Below are 25,396 nucleotides of genomic sequence, written 5' to 3' on the forward strand. Positions count from 1 at the left end.
GGCAGTTTGTGCGCCTCGTTATTCTTGTCAAGTTATTTTTTGTCTTTTCTTTGCCTTTTTCTTCTTCCTTCCTATCTTGTCCTTTTCGCTTTATTCCCGGCTAGTATTCAAGTAATATATTATATAACTCACTCGCACAACACACGGGGTTATATAAACATAGAAACATACAAACACACATGATGCTCTACGTGTATATGTATATACCTATTATGTACTCGTATTTCGAGGGAGATGATACTATCCAACTTTACTTGCACTCGTTCTTCTTCCTCTTCAACTTCCATTTCCGTCGCCTGTCGCTCTCTCCGCTCTCTCCTCCACATTTCTCCGCTGCTTGGTTCTCTTTTTTCGGTTGCTTTTTTATTCCTTCTCTTTTCCACGGTACGTACATACCTGCATGTTATACTATAAGTACTTCAATTTTTTTAATTTCATTTTATTGTTTGTCTTTATTAAACTCTAATTTTTATTTTTTTTTTTTTTACTTTTTACGTTTCGTTTTTTTACTTAGACGTTTTTACTTTAGTAATCAACTACTTTTCATCGAAGCACTTTATTGCAGGTTTTTTTTTTTTTTTACGAAGCACGTATTGCGTTACAATTTTTCGACTCTTTATTTTCGCGCGGGGAGTGGGGGATTACCCTTTGGTTTAGGTTAATTTTATTTTACTTCTTTCAAATTATTATTCATTAAATAACATATCACAATTATTATTATATTTATAAGCACATTCCGCAGCGTTCGTTCGACCGATTTTATATGATGATATTGTTATTTTTGTTATTGTTATTATTATTATTTTTTTTTTTACTTTTCTCTGGCTTTGTACGTAACCTTTGTTGGCGAGTCGGTGTAGGTCTGCTTGCTCACTTTGAACAAGACGCTAAGAATTCAATCCTCAAATTTCTTTTCTCAAGTATCTTGTCTGCAAATTTAATTCACCCGTTTTCATTATTATTATTACTTGTTTTGTTAATTTTTAGGTAGACGTGACCTACACCGATTGGCACACGAGCGGTCGTATTACTTATCGTTATCGTTATTCTTCCGTTTTATTTCCTGTTTTTTTTTTTTTTTTTTTTTTTTAGCACTGTAGAAATACTTAATATATTACAATATTTATCATATTCGAATGTAAACGTATAATACTTGACATATTTATATGTATGTACAGAGTTTTGTTCAATAATTTTTCTTTCGATAGTTTGATTTTATTCTGCGTATTTAATTGAAAACAATTTCATTCAACTTGATCTCATTTCAATATAACTGGTTCGCCAAATGACGAATAATTTTTTTACACGGTACGTCGGTTTAAATTCGAGTAAATAAATAAAATCTTATCTGCGCTTGCAATAGTTGCCAAATTTTTATACTCACGTTCGAGTTTTCGCGTCGATTAAAACATAATGTCAATGTTTTGACATAACAACGGCATATGTGATTGTTTCATTGTTTCTATTTTTTGTTTTATTTATCACTTAACGGAACAATTTTACTCGTTCGTAATACACTGTATCCTTTTCATCTGAACTTTGGTAGACAGGTTCCTTATCTTACGAAATATTGCAACGAAGTCTGCACATAAGTATATTTAAGCCGCGATATCGTATATCAGTAATAATTACGATGTTCTCAGCGATTGAACATCGACACTTGTGTTAGGCTTCGGTTCTTTCACAGCTGTAGAATTTTTAAAACCCGGAGTAAATCCAAGCATAAATAATATCGTATATCCACAACGGATCGCTCGCTGATTAATCGACAACAATCGATTAAATTGTTTCCTTACCTCAAACTGCAATTTTAGAACGTCGTTTTAACACCGCGCACTAACGAAAATTATTACTTTATTCTTTTACTTTTCATTTTGTATGTAATATGAGTATGTCTATATGTATAACTTTTTTTTTTTGATTATGTTTCACGACGATGATAATCGCGGGTATTCATCATTTTAGGCCTCTCCGCACGCTGCACGACAGCCGTAGGCATAATCTTTCCCTCTTCCTGGCTGCGCGGTTCATCGGTCGGATAATTAATCAACTAATTAAGGTTTGCCCGAGGTTCCCGGACACTGTTTGACGAGTTCATCATCGCGCGCTGCGTCGACGGGGTTACGCGTTTCGCTGTGGCGACATCGGGAGGAGCGGAACACTCGCAGGACCTTCCCCGTCGTCCAGCGACCGTCATACGGGCGTTTCGAAGGTGACCTGAAATCAAACGGGGAAGAATAAAGAGCGACAAATCGACTTAGGTTACAGTGAATTTATCCGGCTAATGCTGGAATCGGAGACGCGGCTTGATCAGCCAAGGCTAAAAATACACTAATGAGCTGCGGAGCACAGGGGGATGTTCTTTATTCGCACCGACTTTCCGACAAACTCGCTTCGTAGAGAAACGACCAAGTATTCACCCGCATGGAAACGTATTGCTTTTCAATTTTCCCCCCATTTTGAATTTTGCATAATCGCGTCTGCGATTGTCTTATTTAAAATTGATAGAGTCCACAACCTAAGTCGGATTTCCCGTGGCCGAAATACGAAAGTAACTGTTGAAACTAATTTTATGTGCCTCTTTGAACGCGGGTGCCTATTTTTTCAAATTATTGCTCAAATTATAAAAAGGAAAGTCGTTAGGCGGAGCAAAAATTATCCGCAAATTAACATTCCAGGGAATATTTTTAATTACACTTTTCTCTTTATTTCTTCTACTTTCCATTCCTTTTTTTTCTGCTACCTGGCGGGAAAAGGCTTTATAGCCCACTCACGAAGAGGAGGGAAGTAACAACACCACTCGACCTAAGACCACTTGGGGAGGCCTAGCCGGGCCAGCCGAGGAAGTAGACACCGTTTCGCGCACTCCGAAGAGCCGAGGAGTTGTGCTTTTACATCTGGTCGGCAATATTTCCCAGGATCATCAACGCTGCGGCGTAAGTATCACCAAGCCTCGATACATATTCGAAGAGGGTTGAGAAATTATTCGACATGAATAATGCTGTCGGCGGAATATCGTTCAAATAGTTTCGCCGAAAATAAGTTTCTTGCTTCAAGTTTGAACGAGGGATGATCCGTCATGAGGCGAAAGTGCGCAGATTACTGGCGCGGGATGGAGGGGGTGATAGTTGATGGGATATAGAACTCGGCCAATGTGAAAAAGTTTTCCACTCCATATCCATATATGTATATATATATATACATATATAAACTTCTGTAACTTGACATATGTATATGTGCGTACATGTAAGTCTCAAGTTTACCTCTCGAGCTCCTTTTTTCGACCGTTTCCTCTCCAACTTCGGCGTTTGGGGAAGTAAGCTATAGTCGCCGCTGGTTCCTCCGCTGCGCTGCTTCGTCAACGGTGGATGAGACACCGTAGGAATTCGGGGCGGTGGTGAAAACTGGGTTCCTTGAGGCAGCAGAGAGTAGGCAACGTTCGGCGCCTGGATGAACGGCGAGGTCGGTGGGAAATGATTCGCTACCACCGGTGCCCAGTATTGATGAGAGTGACGGGCCGGGGAACTTCCTGCGGGAAGACAAGCACCCCCATCGACTGTTCACAGTAGGACACAATCAATCGTTTGTGCCGAAACAAGTTTTGATTCAAGGTTCGCAACCGTGCGCCAAATTTAATGTCACATCTGGTGGGATGGTGGACAGTAAGATCAACTAGAGACATTTTGGACATAAGAAAGTAGGTACTCACTATCGCTCCGCGGATTGCTGTGCCTTCGCTGGGTTTTCCACGTGGAAGAACGAACCCGACCGGCGGTCTCGGTGTTCACAGCGTCAACGCTAAGACTCCTGGCAACTCCTCTGTAAGGGTTGTTCGAGGCGTGTTCGCTGGCAGCCGCTACGCCAGCCAACTGCTCGTTAAGAGCGTACAACTTCGAGGTGATGTCCTTGCCTATCAGGTTGTTCAGCACAACCTTGAGCAGTGGCCTGTGTCTGAGAACTCGCACAAGCTTTATCCGAGTCCAGCATATATACGTACTGGACTCTTCCGCCCGTACTGTAACCTGGAACAAGTCGTCAAAGTTCTGGTGCGCCGCCTCCCATTCCGGAGAATCAACGAATTGGTAAGCTCTGACGTAGTGGAGATGGGTACTGTCGCAGGTCACAGTTAATCTGAAACGGGATTTCACACGTTTTTCAGAAACATCAGTGATGCTGCAAAATCGTCACGTTGACTTCAAAAGGGGGGAAAAAAGAATCGTACGAGAATTTCATTAAAAACTGACGGGTGTCTGGGATAGCGATCGTACACCGGAAATGTATTCGTTTGAGAAGCGTAAGCCTTTACTTACTTTCCACGCAACAGTATCGACAAGCGTTCGTCGGCCGGCGTGACACCTTCGGTCGCGTAGGTTTGTCCTGGATCAAGTTTCAATATCCTCGCCTCTTTGGCCAGCTCCTGGAAATGCTTTTTACTGACCCTGTACGGTTTGAATAGCTTTAGATACAATTCGGCAAGTTCCGGGCTGAGCGCGGGTGGCAGAAAACGACAAGCAAGAATTAGGGAGTGGATCCCGTTGAGGAGTCCGAGAGCGAGACACCAGAGCATTGCGTCAAGGGCGCAGATTGTGATTCCAGCCCAAAGAGCGGCCAGCATAAAGCCGGCGGTGAGGAAGGTGCGTAAGGCCAACACCGAGGCCTTGAACGACCTCGGAACAAGGAAGGCTGCCGCGAAGAAGATGTTGGCCGCCTGCGAATAAGAGGGGGAAAAAAAAACACAAGTACTTAAACGAGGCCAGGATTTCCTACTTCAACGTATCGTTCTATGATTTGCCAGACGTAAAGCGCACGTGGGCCAGTTACATTTGACCGATTTGATAACGATCAAATTTACATTATTCAATCTGATTGATCGTGAAAATCTTCCGTACAGTCTGTGTACTGAATTAATTTAAACATCCGCACCGTTAGGGTTACATCCATAGCAATTACAGATCCCCCACTGCGGGACTTCTGCGTTAGACATTTCTATATATGGTCGTTTGACGAGTGCCGAATGCAGGAGCCGAGTTATTGAGCGTGTTGAGGAGAAGAACCGAGGCAACGGTGGAATTCGAGAAGATATTACATTTACCTGGAACAATTTGTGCTGGGCGGCTTCCCACTCGTCGCAGTATCCCCCGGTTGAGATGACGGTCTCGTTCAGCCTCTCCGTGAGGTTGCTGGACGCCGTGGTGTTCCAAGCGTCGACCCAGAGCTCCGTGTAGTTGAGATCTACCATGGAGTAGCCACCGAGGTCACCGAGACCAGTGTAGTTGAAAGTGTAGCTCTCCGTCGAGGAGGAGGTCGTCGATGAGGAGGCGGAGAACGGCGTCATTGACGTGGTAGCGTCGGTCGTGTTCGCCATTTTTCGTCGTGGGCGCGTGGTACGGGCCATCACCTCCTTCGCCTTGAAAATCAAAGAAATCCCGGCATTGTATTAATACTCTCACATTAAAAACGCCACACGGACAGGTCCAAGAAGCTCGCGCAACGCCTCGGCTCTGCGGCTACCATGAACAGGGTGAATAGCCGAACGGTCAAAGATGGTCCTCTCAGAGAGCGGCTGTTGCCAGACCATTACTTCGCCTCACCTTAGCACAAACAGTCCGGACTATGTCGGGCATGGTGGAGAAAAGTGTGCCGGGCTGTTCGAGCGTGCGTTTAGTTGGGGGTGGATTCGACAGCGAGGGAGGGCAAAGGAACGAGACTCGGTATGCGGCGGTGGATATAGCGCGGAATACGAGGGTCTGTGTAACCTGAGCACACACGATACATCCACCGTTTGTGCTCACGTAGCAGCAGCGGCAGTACACAGTTCACAAGCTCGTTTTACTCGCGTGGTTTCCGGTGCATGAAAGCCGGTGACCCAGCGGCTGGAACGGCGCTTGGATGATATTCAAATGTTTTTGTTTTTTTTGATCGGGTACCACAGTTTGCTCTCGAGTATATACCAGCTACTGGGATGAAAGCGGTCTGAGGAGCTGCAGGGTGAGATATGCGAGGGCATGAGCTTCTGACTTGATCGTAAATTTGTGTCGACCAGACATGCGAATGTGTAGGAGTACAGGACCAGTGAAGCTAGGTCGGTTTGATAGCTGGTGCACCGTGTGGACGTGTAATGTAATGCTGCGCTACCATCGATGGAGCCGAGACGTGTTACAGTCGCATAAAACGGGATGTGCGCCTCGATTCGGATGGTTGAAGAGACTCTGTGTTTCCCTCGGGTTCACTTCAAACCTCCATCTCGTTACTTTCGTTCATTGGCGTTTCTGCAGGAGACAGTGGCTCTCGAGCTGGTTTTGGTACCAGCCGAACTTGCGTATGATAATTAATTCGCGGTACGAATCCTAATTCCAAGGACATCGCGTATGTATATTCATGCGCGTGATACTTATTTCGGGTTATAATTAGGATGACTTGCCACCCGACCTCGCACCGAGCTCTAACAATTATCGTCGAGCGTTGCAGAAATTATATCGTAAAGAGTGACGCTGTCGCGACAAACACCCCAAACCTCCGTTTCCACGACCCTCTGCACCTTCACGCAGAGCGGCATAATTCGCGCGAAACTTGGCAGCGAATCAGGAAGTTACTCGTACAGTGACGGTGCGGACATTTTTCTCTCGATGGTATCCGCTCCCTGCAAGCACCGGTTTGAAAACCCATTTTTCGTCCGGCACTGCCAGAGTCCCGTGATTCGGAAACCGGGTAACTACCACCGCGTTACCAGGATTATCAGCTCACCGTGAGATAAGATCGGCAGTTGCGCTCGGCGGGCGATTCCGATGACGTGTCTGATTCCAGAACCAGGTTGTTCGAGGAACTGGCTTCCGGCGGTTGAAGATTTGTTGCAAGCTCTCAACGCGATCCTATTTACCGACGACCTCCGTCGCCCTCTGCGTATCGTCGATCTGCAGTTCTATACCTGACCCGACCTCAACGAACCTTGAAGATACCTCCAACGAGATGTTCTCCTCGAAAGCCTCGAAAGCTTAATCGATTTCGTAATTAAACAGGCTTTTTCTCCCTAGTTCGGGACATCGGTGCGAAGCTTTTCACCGGTGCGAAAAAGCTGAGATATTTTTGACGGTGACACGCGAAATACCGTGCCAAGAGACGCGAACTATTTGAGCATACATGTATAGTCAGAAACGCGGCGATCAGGGACTCAACATCGGCCGCTAACTACTGTGGAATTAATTTTCCAAAATGTATCTTATCACGCCAACGTAACGCGGGATACTCGGTCAACACGTGAAACACAAATTAAGATCTCTAATCTGTGGCGGTTATTTGCATCGAGAAGCTCTCATGCTTCGATTAAACGATCGCTACATTACGGGGAAGTGTTGATTGATCATTGCTACATATAATGCGTAGCTGGGTTCCGGTTTATAATACTACAGCAAATCGCGACGAAAAGATACCTCGTTTTCAAACGATAAAAAAATAAGTGCGGTTATTGGCATTTCATAGATTAAAGCTGCGATGAGGAACCATCCGCCTCTCTTTGGACGGATGTTTGCGTCTCTCCGATAATTAGTTTCGCTCTTCGTTTCTACAGGCTTTGTTACTGGGTAAACCTTTTTCTCTGATCGTTCGAGCGCTGGCAAGGGTTGTAGACCAAAGATTGGCAGGAGTTTGTAAATGTCAGCGAAATGTTAATGGAGCGATGAACCTCCGGAAACACGGTTCATCACGCCAGCGGCCACAATGGCGATTCTCCCCGTCTATGGTAATTACTACGAAATTCACACCGCGTCACACGTTGTCTGATGGTAGGTATATTACATTATCGATCCCTAAAGGGTGAATTAAAATTACGGAACGAACGAATTATCATCGGCTATGCATAGTAGATTCATCACAGATTCATATCCTCCGATACTTTCGCGGAATTCCTATACTTTATACATCGAAATGCAATTGACTAGGGGGAAGCTAGAGAGACAGAGAGAGATGGCAAAACCCTGCAGTTCATCCATTATTTTTTATCCAAACACTGCACCAGTTTGCAATTGGGAACTACGATATGTTTGCTCGAAGCAAACTGTCCAGCTGAAGCTTTCATCTGGAAATGAAGATTAATTAATTCCGAGAATTTCTTCGCTCAGCATTTCTGACAGCGTTTCAAGTATTATCGAATATCTCGCACCTCTGCTCCGCCCCAAATTTATAGCCTTCGGAATCTGAATTCCGTGCGACAAGTTCAGCTTAACGCAACTTAATTTGCCGGCAATTAATCAGAAATTTAGAGCAAAACACACTGCAACGACGGATGGGGAAGAAAAGGCGGAACGGCCCTTTGCACTTTTCCACAACGTGCAGAAGGGGGGAAAGGGGAGACATTTGGCTACCGACCAGCGCTGGACTGTCAACGGGCTTGCCAACCCGACGCACGTAAATTATAGTTACGTCACAGGAAAAGCGCCGAATCCAGTTTTACTTTGCCAAAAGATTAAGTTATGCTTTCGGTACCTCCTCAACCCGGGATTGTGGCGGGGCGTTCGTGCATCGCAGACGCCCAAAACAGCGGGTGTCCTGTACGACCCAGACGAAAGAGACGAGGAAACATATTTTTCCGGCAGATGGAGAAAATCTTATCCTACTGAAGCGAAGAGCGTTTACGAAACTCCGTGATTAAAAACAAGATATTTATAGTAGTAAGTGAATAGATATGATGAAAATTTGCCGTAAATTTGTACCTTATGATCGGATATTTAGTCGGACAGTTGAAAATTGTCTGAGAAGACTGATAAGTGAACGGATTGCTTGTTCGAACGTTTCTCGTATTAATTATTTTACAACAAATTAACGCGTAGATTCGAGGTGTTTAATGTCGCGTGCTGAATATCGGAGCCCATTCATCATCTGGTTAAATATAAACATGAATAAACACCTCGTGCAAACGTGACGCGAATCATATCACCTAATCAGCAACTAGATATCGAGGAAGCGCTGTAGAAACTGCTATGTGTGCATGAAGGTGGTGGCCTTCAGATGCGCGCAAAACTGGGGTGCATACGACGAAGTAGAAGTAGAAGTAATGGGGAAGAAAATGAAACGTAAGAGTAAAACCATGCTGGGTGTGCTACTATTTTCAGACTGAAGTAAAAGAAAAACAACTTCTTTGTCCGAGCATCGGGCACACAGCGTACGATGAAACATATAATAACGAGAACATTAATTATGTTGCGTGCAGACGGTATTCGCGCCGAACATGTGGGTACGTCTGTAGATTTGCAATTATCGTTTTTCTTGCTCTGATATCTCTTTTTCTCGCTTGAAATCTGGCATTTTTCAATTGTAGTTACATCGAGTTCTGATTGTAGGATTGTAAGTGCCGTCTGGACACACTCCCAGAGGTCCGAACTGCACACTCCGTCTCCGTCTGTGAAACGCGAGAACCCGACGATCAGCTTGATGATCGTCCTGATTACCGAAATTCTTCTCGGTTCCATTAGAAAGTGTTGCGCGGATCAAATCACCGGCAATTTCATAAAATACTGGGAGGATTCTTTCCACGAGCTTAATCGAAACGCCCACCGCGTGCTTTACTCGGCGCGTGATGTCTGCAAAGATGGTATCTGAACTCTCACGGTATTTTGGCATATTTTTAGAATATGATTTTCCTTTTTTTCTACCTGAATAATGTTAGTCAATTAAAGTTTTTAAAACTTCAAGCTGACTGACCCGAATTCGATATCTCCGCAGCTGATCGAAGATCTGTTTGATCTGTTTGCCCTCGCTTCCCGCGTATCGGGCCGAGATCCCGAGTGCCGCGATGCTTAATATTGGATAATCCAATCAGACCTGTAACTTTCTTCACTTAATCACAATTGAATTTTTTCTCCAACGTTGGATTACAAGCTTCAAAGTTTAATCCCACTTCCCTTAATTCGGACAATCATGATGCGCCGGTTATCCGGTTAGAGGACCGAAATAACTCTGGCGTTACCGCAAAGGTCATAGATTTCATGATAGAATCCAATTACTCGGAAGTGCAGCGGTGTTTCAATCATAGAAATGGCGAGCTGCAAATAATTGCATCTCGGGATCCATAAATAAAATTTATTCCAGCTACCATCCGCCTTCCATCATTTCCCGTTACGATAGGATTCCCGTGATTGAAGCTATACCTCCCAATCCTGACACGAAACAAAACTAGGTCTAGCTCAACTGCGAGAATCTGGAGCAGTAGGGTAAGCCGCCATGGATCCGCTTTAAACTCGGATAAGACTTCACGGGGAAATATCCACAAATAAAAGTTTCCATGTATGATACCTATATCCAGCAAAAGTTTGCCGTATGAGAGTTGAAAGAAAAATATATCTCGGCCAGGCTAACTCGGTGGATGAAAGTTGGTAAACGTTCGCTTGATATGATAAAGGTCTGTGTCGTAACGAATTATCGCCGGCATGCACCATATATGCATGTGTTACCTCGGAAATTAATTTCACTTGCGTGTGACACTCGGAAGCTGCGACGGCGGAAACCTTCCGTTCGAACACGGACACTTGGCGGTTGCGTATGATTTGTGAACCGTATGGCTATCAGTTCCTGGCTGGTGGAAACCAACCTCTGCCCCGAATAGGCATATTACACGCCGTCCCGAATACGGCAAAGTTATCAGCCACCGCCGGTTGAACTTTGTCGAAATAAAAAACTTTAATACGTTAACTGATGGCGTAATTATACTAATTATTGCCGCTACTTGAACGAGCAGTTTTCACCCCTTTTTCCACACGCTTTATAATATTCTTGTAGTTGTGGTTTCACTACTTGTTCCTTACACTTTTAACTCTGCTAGGTGTTAATGCTCAGTACGATGGTTCAAATGGTCTTTGATGTAGAAATCATTCGAATCGATATGTTGAGTCGAGTGACACGTAGTTGCCAGGCTGAAAGTCTAATGGCTTCGTGTAATTTTGAGCGAAGGTTTGAAACGTGAAACTTGGAGCTAAAAATATTTACTCAAGATAGATTTCGGCCGACTACATTCGTGTGTAACCTCCGGATAAGGATTACATTTGGGAAAAACCATGAATCGTGTGGATCGAAGAACAGCGTCAGTGTACAGCCAGGCATGAAATAACGACAGAAGTTACATGGATTTCCTACATAAGTAGGTACCCTAAATTACCGAGTAACATGATCGATGGAATCATCGCTCGCTAATCAATGGCCACCAGTGATATCGGAGCATGACACTAAATTAACTCGGAACGATTATCCGAAGGTAACAAATTTTCCCATAAAATTGAACACGTACCTATCAGATTCTGTTCGCTTCTATGGATCGTTTACAATGAACGGAAATTACAAATTTCTCAACCGAGGCCCAAAGCCCACCCATTTGTTAACGGCGTGTGTGTCCCATCGAGATATGAAATCTTCCCACGCGTCTAGTAACGGACGCTCTCCCAAGGAATTCGAGATTATTATTATTAATATTATTAACTGCTGCTCCGTGCACCGCGAGATATTACCCGACATAACGCTTGGTGTATACAAAATCAGAAATCGTATTAATTTTCTCCACATAAAGAAATTTAACGAAAGTAATGACAATTGATAGAAATTAATTGTGAACAATATGTAAGTCTCAAATTTGTGCCCACAATAAAAAACGCGGCAATAACTTTCGAGCTTCCGCCGTTAACCGTTTAAATCACAACATACTGCATTCTTCAAGATTTCAGTAAGTACACACAGCTTTTGGATTGCCGTGCTAATATTAGATAACATCAAAACTAATATGTTAAGTAAATTTCCTCCGATTAGCAGACCTGCAATTTTGCGAATGAAACGTGACCCTGTGATAAGGGTTGAGCTAAAAACTTCTACATAACGAGCTATTAGTCGTGAGACGTGGCTCCCCCCATATAATTGTTCAACTCGTGAATGCGTATTACCGAATAGTTATGTGACTGACGCAATTTAATTATTACACCACAATGCCCTGCCTGGGATGATTATCGGCGTTTCAAGGGTGGCCAAAGAAATTATTTCTACACATTCTCCCGCACTGCACGCCTGTATAGTCGAGGTTACGATAATATCCATGCATCGATACGCGTCCTGTTGGATGCTAATTAATCCTCGGCTCCTTCGTGACCTCCTACAATCCATGCCCAGTGAAATACGTTGCCTGTACACAAATTTCCCCAGCTGCAGGTCTCGGTTAGCCGGCAGTGTATAAAGAGCCGATGGTTATACCGACTGCCTCGCTGGGTCAGGGTGAAACAGGTGACGTCACACAGGGCGTGGTGCCCGCCGCGGTGTTACGGTTCGGCCTGGCAGAGGTTGAAACAGTTCGGGAAACGCTTCACCCTCTCCGGCGAGCCTTGGACCACTAGCTTACTTCCGTGGGAGAGCCAAAACGGATGAAATTGTACATGCATACTAATAATCCGCGTGTGACGCAGTGTACAATTAATGGATTTGCTGCCGCAGTATGAGTCCGAGGATTAGGATTAGGATGATTAGTCTCATACTGTACGGAATACAGCACTGTAATAGTTGTAGCTTAAGTGAGTATTGTGTTAGAAGCAAGCGGAATAATTGTCGCACGGTCATGACAAATCCACCGACTGATCTAACGTGAGTGAATTTTTATTACAGCTAATACCCTTTTTTCGTGAATTTTCAGATCGTTTCGAACCGGCACTCGCGACTAATCACTCGATGAATGAGCACCCCTCGCTGGGCAATGAAATGCAAATTTCGCCCCAATAAGATCGGACGGTTTTTCAACGAAATTAGCTACAACCCGTTCGCTCCTCTCCGTACCGTTCGGCTAATCCTTTCGTCAATGTAGGCTGCCGGATTATAGCCGAGCAAATTCCGTGCCATCCGGTGGCCTGCTTGCTGCGAATTCTATGCGGCATCAAGGGCCGGTTCGGAGCGGATTCTGACGACCACTTCTCTGCAGTCCATGCTAATCGTCCTGAAATCCTTTTCGGTCGCAGTTTGCAAGGTTCGGCGTCCGAGTGCATCGGAATTCAAGCTGCGCGATGTAGGGTCACGGTTTCTAAAACTTCATGCACGAGCTTGCAAGGAGTGAAGTAATCCATCCGGAAATCACCCGGATAATTTTCAGTTATCGTGATATTGTTCGGAAAAATTGAAAGGAAAAATCGAACAGCCGAGAATCTGATAACGCTTTACATTATTATTATATAATACGGTATATTTGAACGGATATCGACGAACGTGTGTTAAGAGAATTCATTTCGTGCATTACCGAATGGACACTTTGCTCCAGTCTTTTTCGTGTTCGATCGTCCTTTTTCTCCTATTTTCCGTTCACATACGTGACACATTTGCACTTCCGGATTGTTCCCACACTGACAAAATTTTCATTTGTTACAGTAACTAGAAAAATTGAGTAAAACAGCTATCGTTGAAAAAATTGTGTGAATATTGTTGGAATTACGAAAAGCGAGGTACGACTAACCATTTTACGCTATTGTCGATCGTTTTTTGGTGATTGCAACGCAAAATCAGTTTCTGAGGTTTACTCTACTCTTTTAGTTAAACAAGGCTTTAACGTCAATTTATTGTTGCACAAGCATTAAATTTTTGCAACAGTTGCAAGAAAATCTAGTAACAGTGATCGTAACGAGCAAGAATAGTAACGGATACTAGACTTTCTGATAACAGCTACAAAACTAATCATCATTTCGTACCTAGAACTATATTTTTTGATTGTGGTAAAAAATAAAAATAGTTAAGGGCTGAGCGATAACCGGAACTAAAAATTTCTCTCAGTGCATTCTCATCCACGCCCTCAACGTTTCTGTATAATTGTCCCGATGAGGGAAGCGGGTTTCAACGAATGTCCGGACATTCTGCATCAACCCATGTCTAGTTTCCCAGGGGAAACGATGGCGGCTAACCGAGTTTCGAATCACTAACCCGGAACAAGTTCCGTGTAGCCTTCACGGGAATCTAATAGAGCTGCAATTAAGCGCGGCTGAGCTACCAGCCTCGGAGATCGAGGCTAGATTTTCCGACTTCCGGGCATCTCGACGCCCGTCCAGATAACGAATGGGAACGAAGATTCCGGGCGTCATGGGGTGCGGGAGGTAATCGGCGATTGTTCGCCCGGCGATGCCGCCCCTCGTGCTTAGGGGGAATATAAACAAGTACGGCACCCTGCCCGAGCACCGAGTAACGAGTAACGCGAATAACTTCTAAAAGGTGTCAGGCGGTGCTCGGAGCTGCAAGAACTAAGGCTGCACACCGTCGGGCATGCGAAATCGATATCCTTCGCCTTGTATCCACAATTCGATAATCCCCATCGACAAAACCTCGCTGACTGGTTCTTCATCTTTTCTCAATGGCTAACGAGCACTCCGGCTGGTACATGGTACCTCTCGCGATCCCTGAAGTAAGCCCCTTTTATCCAATACGGAAAGTACATTTCAATGTTGTCAATTTCCTTTCAGAGTAGTAAATTTTTTTTCGGTATTACGCATACTTGTCGATTGAAAAAAAATCGTTTTTATTTTCTCACTTTCATCAACAAATCAACAATGACTCAAGTTCTTCGCGAGCAATGGACGAGTGGAATCGTGTTGAAATTTGCTGCCTGGTCGATTTCACTCTAGCCTTATTAATTGAATCATTATCTTACAAACAACTGTACAATCATGAAACTTGACGAATTGGATTTATGAATGATTGGGCCTCGGTGTGGAAAGGCAATTTTCGCCACGCGGAAGTCGTGTGGCAAAAGACCGCTGGAATCACGTTAAGCGTGCGAGTGATCATCAAATGCAGAACAGCTGGACATAATTTATACGAATAACTACTCATTAAATTATACATGCAGGATTTGGAATAGTCCGTGTATATAACGGGGGACTTCTTCACAGCATTTTTATCCGTAATAAAGAGCGAAATTCTACCACTACAGCTTACTCTCGGTATAACAGATGTATATAGCCGTGACGCGAAACATTTTCCAAGGGGATTAATTACCAGTACATGTAATTAGGTTGTCGGTCATTAGGTTAGAGCAATTTACGACAGTTCCTATGCAAAGTGAGTGATATAGAACAATTAGAGCTCATCGTGCCCGGCAAACACGTTTTAGGTGACACAGTGGCTTTAATCTGGCAAACTAACTCCGTCGCTTTGAATATGAAAATTTCTACCTCATGTCACGGAGAACCTACTTTCCGCAGATATTTATTTCATAAGGTTACGTTCACGCGGAAAGTAAGTTTTGTAAAAGAGATGAAGTTATTTCTGTTCGTCAGAAAATCGACTACTTGTTCAATTACCAGGAATTTTGAAAGATGTGCTTTTGTATTACCGTTTAAAACTGAGCAGAGTCGAGGCAGAAATTAAAATTAAGTCCTAAAGGTGAAGCGAGTACAAACGGGCGCGCACGACTCAGGAAATTGCATTTCCCTTTTACACGTTGGAAGCTCGAGGGGAAATTTTTTCACTTTTTATTTCCTACAGAGTACGACTGTGCGCTGCGGTTGGAAGTTCCGTCTCCCTCGAACTGTTATTGAAAAATTATTCCGAATCGCATATATTTCGCATTCAAAGTCGTCCTGTAAGCTCCAATATATATATATATATATGTGTATATATGTATAACAGACTCGCGTTGCTCTCCGAGAGAGACTGGAACTATAACGTTTTAGCGAAGGAACGTTATGTGGCCATTACGCGTACATCAATATTGCCTGAAAGATAAAGAGGCTTTACTCTGCCTCGTAGAAAGTTATGAAAATACATGTCTCGCCCCTCCTCCACAAGGGTGAGAATTTTTCTTTGCATTCTTTTCTCGTTTCTCTTCTCGCCAGTTTCAAAGTCTCGGAACACCCTCGAGAGTTGGGTGTGAAATGGAAAAGAAAGTAAGAAAGAATAAAAAAAAAAAAAAAAAAATAAAAAAATTGACAAACTACAGAAACACCCGGAACACTTCGGAGTCGTGGCAAGCTTTGAAAAAGCTGATACTTTATACAATGTAAAATAAAAGTATACGCGTATCATACTGTAACACCTTGTGCACCCTATCACGGCTGATACCGTTACCGATCTTTATTCTTTATCAACCCTTTAATCATTCGTCTCATCTTATACGGTTACTCAACCAACACTGATTACTAGAAAAACAATTAGTCTCGAGACTTTAACCAGAGAACATTCACTCGACCAAAATATATATCGGTTTTGCACCCGATTTATAATATTTACTATGTGATTTATTGGCTTACGGTTTACTCAATGCGCACGGATAACGTCTGCGACTGCTTTTCGTACGCGTACACGCCGAACGTAAATGTTTACTTTCGTTTCTTTTTTTTTTCACTGCTCTGTGTTTCTCCCGGCGCGTTTTATCGCACGGCGGAAATTCCTTTGCGCTCAGACGCGGGGTTGCGGGACGTTTCAAGCCACAAGTGTCCGTCGAGTAGTGGTGGTAGACCAGCGTCGGCGGGTGGCGTCGTCGGAGAGCATTAGTCGTCAAGCATAAGCCGGCTGCTGTCGAGGATCCAAAACGCGCATCGTGCCGCAAATGCAACGTGACATTTGCGGTGGATCGCCTTATAACGTGATTCCAACTTTGGTTTCCTGCTAAGCATAAAGTTCGATTGAACCCGGAAGCGCGGCGTCTGCAGCTGTCACGTGTCCAAGCTTTTCAGGAAGTCTCTTTTTACATCAACCGGCAGAACTCGTTATTTTGCACCGATCGAAAACGATCGTTGCTGGTGAAAAAATTCCCATTTGTCACGCGCGTACCGCGAGAGAAACGGTGCCGGATACGTGCTCTTGATTAATACGTCCTTTTGACAAATCCTCATGAAGAAAAGATGTATAACGCGATAAAAATTCCCGCGGACATTTGCGTACCAGTGGATATACGACGGGGGGTATATAATATTGGGCATTCTTCGAGTTCCGTTTATACCCTGCGATGGAAGCTCGAGTGCCTCTTTAAAATTTACAGCCACGAACCAAATTAGTCGAAACTCCTGCCACGAATAAAATTTATAGTTATACATCGTGAGCAGTACGAGCACACAGACTTCGGAATTTTCTTTGTACTGTATTTCATTCGTTGGCCAATTCATTTCGGTCCCTCTTTCGCCATTCCCTGCTTGTATTTCGGATTAGCATTAAGCTGCATCGTCTCACCAGATGCGGTGGTGATATAAAGACGACTATTGCCAAACACGCGATTGAACAAATGATATACAACAAAGACAAAACAACCCCCAATGTTTTCAATTTCCTTCGAGTCCCACTCAGCAAAACACGCTTATGTCGTGTTTTCGCATACGCTTTGCATCGATTACAACATTTTTTTATGATTCTTCCGTCACTCCCCTTATTGTTTATAATTGTAAAGTTTCACGAGTGGTTGAAAAGCGTAGAGAACGCAATTAGGAATTCGCTCGATAATCGGATGAAGCTGCTAATTGCTGCCAGATTACAAGGAGTTTCGCACACTCGTCGCGTAGGTTCTCGTCAGTGTATTAGGAACCTGAGAGAGACAAGACACTTAAATTTCTGTTTATCCCCAGAAGTCGAGGGAATAGGTGAATCAATCTATATTTTATAACATCATTTGCGGGATAGTTTGATTCGTTAAAAGAGTGTATCCTGAACATAATTCCAGATTTGCGGGGTTCCCCGAGTGTCAATGGCGCCACAAACGCGAATAACGCGTTTTATTCGATATCTCGAAAACGGTTGATTCTACACAAAAAACTATAGTGACCTTTTTTGTTCGAAACTTTCTTTTCAAGCATCAATATTTTCCGAGTCAATTGGTTCGAAATGCACAAACTTCCCAATTTTCGTGGTTTTTTCGACTTTACCTCCCTAACCGTTCGATTTTATTGAATCTCACCTATTATCAAACTTATAGATTATTCAATTATCTACATCTTTTGTACAAAAAATTTTTTTTACCAACAACACTTTTGTAGTTATTACATAGTTTTTCGATGGAACTCCGCGGTATCGTCGAAGAAAAATACGATAGATGAATCTCATCCATCCACCTCATCTGATTGATTTTAAATTATAATTAACTTATTTCTTGTTACTGAATTTGTTATAAAATGCATATCTTTCGTTTCTGAGCGACCTATTGCCTGGACCAGCGCGTCTATGGTTGAAAACAAACTTCGAACAGGGAGGAAGAGAAGGGTGAAATAAAATATGCTCCCGACGCGCCGAGTCTGCAACAAATTGTTTTGCAACTGCTGGTACAGATACCAAGCCGGGATGCCGGATCCGCGCTACGAAGCATCTTGAAACTTTATATTGTTAAAGCGACACACTTATTTTCTTCCACTCTCCTAATGTTTCTTGGTAGCCGCGTTTCTCTCCGGTACAGAAACTGTGATATAATAAACATACGGGAAGCGGGCGAGCTCGAATCCTTTCACCATTAGAAATTTCGAGTTCAGCCGTCTACCGTTATACACTCTTTAACCATTTTCATTTTTTGCCATGAAGTTCTGGGTGTATAATGAAATCGAATTTTTTAGCTGTAAGCAGAAAATCTATCATGTCTTAATATAACTTTTGATTATGGCCACTCGTTTTATATATTCTTGTAACTATTGCGATAATTTCATATCAGTGAAAGAGTCAAGGACTTATTTAACTGGAGCAATGTAACAAAGTAAACCAAAAAGTTTAATATTACCACGGTTTCTTGAAATTTTCACAATATTCAAACAATTATTGCAGCGATACCTACTTTACTAAGATTCTCTGATAACTACAGCAAGACAAGTGAAATTTTTCGCATTACTGGTGAACACATCCGGTAAAACCGGGATGTAATTATTAGGCCAATTCTGTGGAGCCAAGAATATCCATTCGATCTTCAGCCTCTGATGCCTGGAGGTATAATAAGCAAACACGATTTAATCAAATCTGGTCTGGCTGAAGACAGTCTCGAGTTCCACGCATTGTTTGTTCTTCAAGAAGCAGATATCAGTGCTCTACCCGACGGCGAATCGCAACGTGTACTCCACGATGAACCGACGGCGATGTAGCGATGGTTAATTAACGGTGATCAGCCTACACACGCCCACGGCGCCTTCACCAGCTTCCGTGCTAGCCATGGAAGTTGGACGCTCGAATCGATCCGTCTATAGAAACGATCAAGCTCGACGAAGCTAGTCCGTCCCGGACGGAGAATGTCTGCATCCCGCAGCTTCAAGACGAGTATGTGAGACTAAAAAATATCGAAAGAAACAATCGCCGATTCTTACCGATGTGATGGTTTGTGATAAAGGAGAAGCTGATTTGACTTTCAAGTACACGTGTTTTATGACAAATTGATTCGGTGCCTCTTTGTGTCCCAAAAAACCTCACGTCATCGGTTATCCGGAAAATTTTTGGATCAGATGTCACTTTGGAACGAAAGATTATCCGATCTGTTGGATTCAGATATCCGAATGGGGTAGATGTACACGTTTTGGTTATCTGATGTAAGTTACCAGTTTTGGCGACATTCATTACGTGCAATCCGAATCAAGTTATTGTCACAAATATTACGATGGTACTTTGATCTACGTGAACAATGATTTTAAACGATAAATTCTACATCAAGTATTAACAAGTACTCTTCAAAACTTGCTCAATGTCCGATTTTTTGTTTGATAAAAGTACAGTAATCCAAGAGATTCAAAGATAAATGAACAATTGGTCAATCGTTATTCAGAACTGGATCAGGACATCATCAGGCGTTTATCAGGGCAGGTTGAGGCACTAGCTGATTAGACTAGGGCTACGATTGTTCAGATTTATTGGTTTTTGAATCAACTTTACGAATATTTTAATCTTATATAGATGCAAAGCGACGGTTACTAGAAATGAGTATACGAGAGATATCTATAAAAATATCAAATTGCGAAACGTTATTTCGTACCATTTTGTAAGTAGATGTCCAACTTTTTTACAAGTCATCTGATACTTTTATGTTGCGAACGACAAGGACTTCCATGACGCCTGGTGGCTGCTCGCGGTACTCGCAATGTCTCAGGTTTAGTCAGGGTCAGATCAGGCGCGCCTCAGTGAGAGATGCCTGACGACAATCTGACCAGGGGCACGTCAGGTGTGCTTAATGAGGCTCGTCAAATCTGAGGATAACATCATCAGATTTGACCTAATCGATTCAGTGGTTGTCGAATTACAGGTTGTCACCTGCAGGCCAACCTCCGCGTCGATTACGCGTACCTACACCCCGAGAGCTAGGACCGGTTCCCATGCTCCTACTGATGGAATAAAAATCCCTACCCTTCAGGCTGCTCTATCGCCCCTCGTGTTTTAATGGTGAAATCCGAGAGGCGAACATATCATAGGCAGCCAGGTGAGCGGCGGACTCGAGGCTGCAGCTTGGGCGAGACTCACACCTGGCGACGAAATTCGAGACGCGCGATAAGCGCGCAAGACTTTCGAAGGGTGTACGAGTTAAGGGTAGGTTTGGTTCGCCACGGGGTTGCGTCCCGCTCGAGGCTGCGGCGGGACGCGCGGGCGCGATGCCGTCGGTCTATCGACCCTCGACGTAGCTGGAATCGTGCGGTCTGCTCTGCCCGTCTGCACCTCCTCCACCCTCCGGGGTGCGTGCGTGGCTGCGTGGCTGCGTGGGCGCGTGTTCCTTTTTCGGCGCGTCTAGGATTAGGTCTGGAGGTACCCTGCGACCTCAGACATCCATGCTTCCCCCCGGATCAAGAGGTGCACGAGGATCTCTTCGATTCTCCTTCCGATCCAACGCATTAGTGGGGTTGTAGAGAACTTGCAACTGCGTCAGCCTTCGACGCATTCAAGAAGAGGATCACCCTCTTCTAGGTCCGTCGGACCTACGGTTCCAAGAATCAATAGACAGTGAGGCCAATTGACGCGAGTGATTAACACTTTGACTCCCTGAAACGTAAGAAGTCAGTCCGGGTTGACGGGGCGCTACGCAATGTGAGGTGAACAAACTAAATGCGCAAACACAACCTGGTTCCTCAAAGAATCGGCAGTCTCGCCGTATTCTCTCAGTTTCTTTGTTCCAAACAAAGTTAGGTATCGAGTTTCTTCGGACTCTTTGAATTGGAATTCCTTGCCGTCTTGTGTATTCTGATTTGCTCGAGACACTCTTTCCACATGAAAAACTGGATTACGCATTTCGTTTACGGTGTGGTCAGGTTAGCAGATTCATTGTGAAAATAGCGTTTCCTGTTTGACGTGATTCAATATCGTCGACGTCGTTCGTAGTCGCAACGTTGCAGGCGAGGACAGTTTGATCTCAAAAGGCACCGCGTCGTGGACTCTTGTTGATTTTTCACCGATACTTGATCACTGTCAAGTCGAATTAAAAAATTCCATTCACAATTAAGGAGATGAAAACGAATATCATAGAGAAATTCACGTTCAGCACAAAGACTGCAAATCGAATTTGGGCATTACTTTGGTCTTTAGTTTGTTTGTAAGAATTCGCGGAACGTTCACGTGAATCTGAAGTAGAATTTCTTGATTTTCACTACCAAAATAAAACCGTGATTTAGAACACGGAATCGTCTGCACCGTGGCTATAAATTCCATGCTTTTTGGTTTACGAGTCCGGCTGGATGGTCGAGTAACGATATAGGTGATGCCTGCTGCCCGCCCGATCTGCAGCTTTCCATCGTAAATTTTAAAAAACTCGGAGTACGTTGAAGAAACGAATGATGAAAAGTGAATTCCTCCGTAGCCGTTTAAAGTTTTATGCCCTCTGCGTACCCTAGAGTGCGTAAGTATGATGGATCAGGGAACTCGAGAAGACCGCACACGACCGAAGTAACGCAATTTGGAACCGTGAATTCAACCTGCAGGGGCTACGTCGCGAGTAAGAACTTGTGAGACGTATTACGTGCATCTGATTCGATTAATGTAGCCCAATTATTGCAAGATAGAGCTGGTGAGACTGGATTGAAACGAAAAGAAGGGAATTCTCGCCTTGGCCGGGTTTTACAGTTAACCTCGAGAGTTCCGTGAAGTTGGAGGGTCGTTCTAAATTCCAGTCTCGTTCGAGGCGCAATCAGCTAGCGTGACTTTGCATCATGCTAAACATAATTCGTAGGGTTAAAATTCAGATCTGGTAAATTGACTGGAGTGGTCCCTGCAAGGGCGGAAGCACCGGTATGCATACCATTTAGCTTGCGATCGCAAATAACCGAATTCCTCGATTATACTTGAGTTGAAACGGGGCTTGCTTACTATTGGCAAAACGAACTCGCGCGACGAGATTAAAAGATATCAGGCAATAACTTGAAGCAGCTCCGGCACGCGGTCTCGCTAATACATCCATCCACACACGCACACTCACACATACATACCTATATCGCGCGTTATTGGACGCCCCTTTGTTTCCCGTTCAAGTGGGAATTCCCCATCAATCTAATTGCATTTCATTGTTGGAATACCCTGTTTTTCCGAATGCCCAAACCTCACTTTCACTTCTCTTTCGTCGTGTTCTGGATGGTATATTTATCGGTACATGCTATATTGTAATTCAAGGCATGAGAAGATATCCAGAAACAACGAGGAAATACACAATTTTCTAGAGTTTCTCTGATTGTGAGGCGAATTCCAAACTCACAATATTTCATCGGAGCAATCGAATATCAGTTACTGCTATACCAAACAACGCTATCGTTAGGTGCCATAGTTCCACTTCATACAGTATTCAAAATAACAAACGGGATGTATAAAATTCCGTCGAATCAGTTGTCCGATTTTCGTTATCCCGTTCGATCGATGTTAGAGAATTAGATAATACTGATTCGGGAATCGCCTTGTGGCAGATAAAGTTCTCCAGTAAGTAAGTATGTAGGTAAGAAAGCCAGGTGTCCTAAGTATCGCATATCGGTATTCGAACCGCCGAATGATAGGTACAGTCAATAGTGATCCGATTTGGTAGCGTCGTGATTAAGAGGGACGATAAAGAAAGTTGAACGAAGGGCGGGAGGATGAGAGAGAGAGAGAGAGAGAGAGAGTTAGTCCGGTCAATCGCCGTGAGTTCTTTGTTCGATTTAGTGACAGATATAAGAAAGTTTCTCTTTTCACAGTCGGGAACTGTCTTAACGAGAATTGTGATACAGTTTAATATAAATATAGAGCATTGAATTGTGCGCGTCCACTTGACACGCATAACTGCCGGTGATTATAACGTGGGAAACAATGTCCAATAACCAAGCGGTTACCAGCGAAAAGCAATTATAAACATGCAATTCAAATCAAGTCGACAAAACAAAGTTTAAAACTTGTCCCAGCTACTATATCGTTGTACTCTACCGGTATGTTGAAGTTGATGGCTTGGTTAGCACCGAGGTAACTTTGTGGCATGCAGCAGGTACGCGGAGTGACAGTTACGGATGTAAAATACAAACAGTTAAGCTGGTCGTTACAATAAATTGAGTTACGTCAGACACTGGGATGCGGCTGTAAGAGCCGAGTCTGTTTGCGCGTTAGCCTTCTCTTTACCAGACGTGAACTCATTGTGACGATAAATGTGAGAAGGAGAAGACAAAAGGGTAAATATTGGGGTTGATTATAGATTGTATGAACCGCTGCTTACCTTATGTGTGTGGTTGATTAGCAATATGTTGTTCTTGATGTTAATGCTTTGCACATTTCGTTCCCCGATGTAAACAGCGTTACGATGGTTGAGTGAATCGTGACAAATTTTATCCTCCTTCTGTCGCACTTATTTAAAAAACACACAACGTTGTACACCATTTCAATAAATTTGTTTCACAATGTATTTATATTATTTACTTTGTTTGCGGTTTTTTACACGTATTTACAAATTTACATTTTATTATTACTTTTGTCAGTGAATCGTGTTGATCGGTAGTTAATATATTTAGTATTCGATTATGTAGGATTTTTAGTATAGAAGTAGATTTTTTCGTTTTATACCAAAGCGTTCTTTTAGCGTAGTAGGATATTTAAAAGACATCGATAAAATTCGTTGATTTTATAAATGTTTCCCTCAATCACTATTATACCGTCCGTTTATCGTTTTTTTATTTATACAAGCATAACGTTTTAAGGTTTTGTCATATGTACACGATCCCTGTAGATTTAAACTTGCGGAGTGAAAAAGCTTTCGTCTGAAAAAATACTCACAGATTTGAAATACGGATAAAGAAAACCTGACAAACTCACTTTGGCTCTAGGTGCCATCTGAACACTTGATCCTTTTACTCAGCCGATACGAAGTTACAATTATAATTCGAAAAACAGACTGTATCAAATATGGTTTGGCCAAAGAGGCTGGAACGTGACACACCGAAGCAATGACGGGAACAAAGGATTGCAAATCAGCAAAGCGACGGTCCCGGGAATTTCTTCAAAGTGAAATCAAAAAATGTAATAACGAAAACTCCTATGCACAGCTAACAGGTTTCACACACTGGTTCCTAGACGGTTGATACTTTACAACAACAACAATAACAACAATAACAACGACGATAACAACAACAGTGAGAGTATATAAAAGATAACGAACGAGGGTCGAGAAGGTTTATCGGAGTTGAAAAAGAAACTACGAACAGAAACAAGAACGGGGAAAGGGGGAGAATCGAGATTGACGAGAGTTCAAGTGCAGGGAGTTTGCGTTTAAAATCTCACGTACACAATAAAACGTCCGCGAATCGTTCGTTCACCTTGAAAGAAGACTGGAAGAGATGATGCCGGTGAGGATAAAAACGCAGAGGATCGTCGCTGCAGTTCCGATGCGAACGTGTGAACCTCCATGGCGAAAATTTTGGCAGTTTCTGGGAAGATTATTAGTTGTGAGGGGATCAGCGCGGGTCCACCTTGATATGCATGGGTTGCTATAAGTATTAAACGTGTTTTGACGAGGGGCGCTCATGACTTTAACGCTATCCGAATGTCCATCGTCTCATTGTCAACAGAGTCTCGATTTGGAGAATCTCGGGCTTTGCGATCTCTGTTTACATCTGCCGGACGCCATGGTTACTCGAGATTCGTCTCGTCTCGGTTTTGGGTCTTCCGACGGAGTTCTGAAAGTCGATTCGAGGGGCTCGCCACGCGCCTCTCTCACTCTCCTCGTTGAATTCACCCCGAATCACTTCTTCGAGCGAAGACATTTTAAGGCACAGAATCACGATTCCTCATTCATTCATCCTTCCCGACCCTCTCCCTCTTCCTTTCTCTCTCTCTCCCTCTGTTTTTGTTTCCCTCCTGATCTCCTTCGTTGCGTAAAGAGCTTGCGTCGAACTTTCGGGGGATTTTCACCCTTCGGGGCAGGCGGCTTGTGCCACGGGCTGAAGTCTGCGTTGGACTGAGGCTCCTTCGGAGCTAGCGACACGCCCTCCGCGCAGGTGGCAGCACTGCTCGCCCGCCGTTTGCTCCG

At 43.6% G+C, this 25,396-nt stretch overlaps 1 protein-coding gene across 3 annotated transcripts; it reads right to left on the bottom strand.

The window, feature by feature from the left end:
* Nucleotides 1-539: 539 nt before the first annotated feature.
* Nucleotides 540-25,396, bottom strand: LOC107221731 (blood vessel epicardial substance-like). 3 transcript variants are annotated; one of them, XM_046740599.1, is made up of 7 exons: nucleotides 24,684-25,396; nucleotides 23,591-24,128; nucleotides 5,093-5,407; nucleotides 4,311-4,708; nucleotides 3,710-4,131; nucleotides 3,264-3,556; nucleotides 540-2,217 (listed from the first exon to the last, which is right to left on the bottom strand). In XM_046740599.1, the coding sequence occupies exons 3-7, from the start codon at nucleotides 5,393-5,395 to the stop codon at nucleotides 2,194-2,196; spliced, it is 1,440 nt and encodes a 479-aa protein (XP_046596555.1). In that variant the 5' UTR covers nucleotides 5,396-5,407; nucleotides 23,591-24,128; nucleotides 24,684-25,396; the 3' UTR covers nucleotides 540-2,193. The 3 variants fall into 3 exon arrangements, with proteins under 3 accessions (XP_046596555.1, XP_046596561.1, XP_015516322.1); XM_046740605.1 differs by having other exon boundaries at nucleotides 24,653-25,396; XM_015660836.2 differs by having other exon boundaries at nucleotides 3,264-3,529; nucleotides 23,591-25,396.

The sequence above is a fragment of the Neodiprion lecontei genome, chromosome 1, assembly GCF_021901455.1.
Source record: "Neodiprion lecontei isolate iyNeoLeco1 chromosome 1, iyNeoLeco1.1, whole genome shotgun sequence".
NCBI lineage: Eukaryota > Metazoa > Arthropoda > Insecta > Hymenoptera > Diprionidae > Neodiprion > Neodiprion lecontei.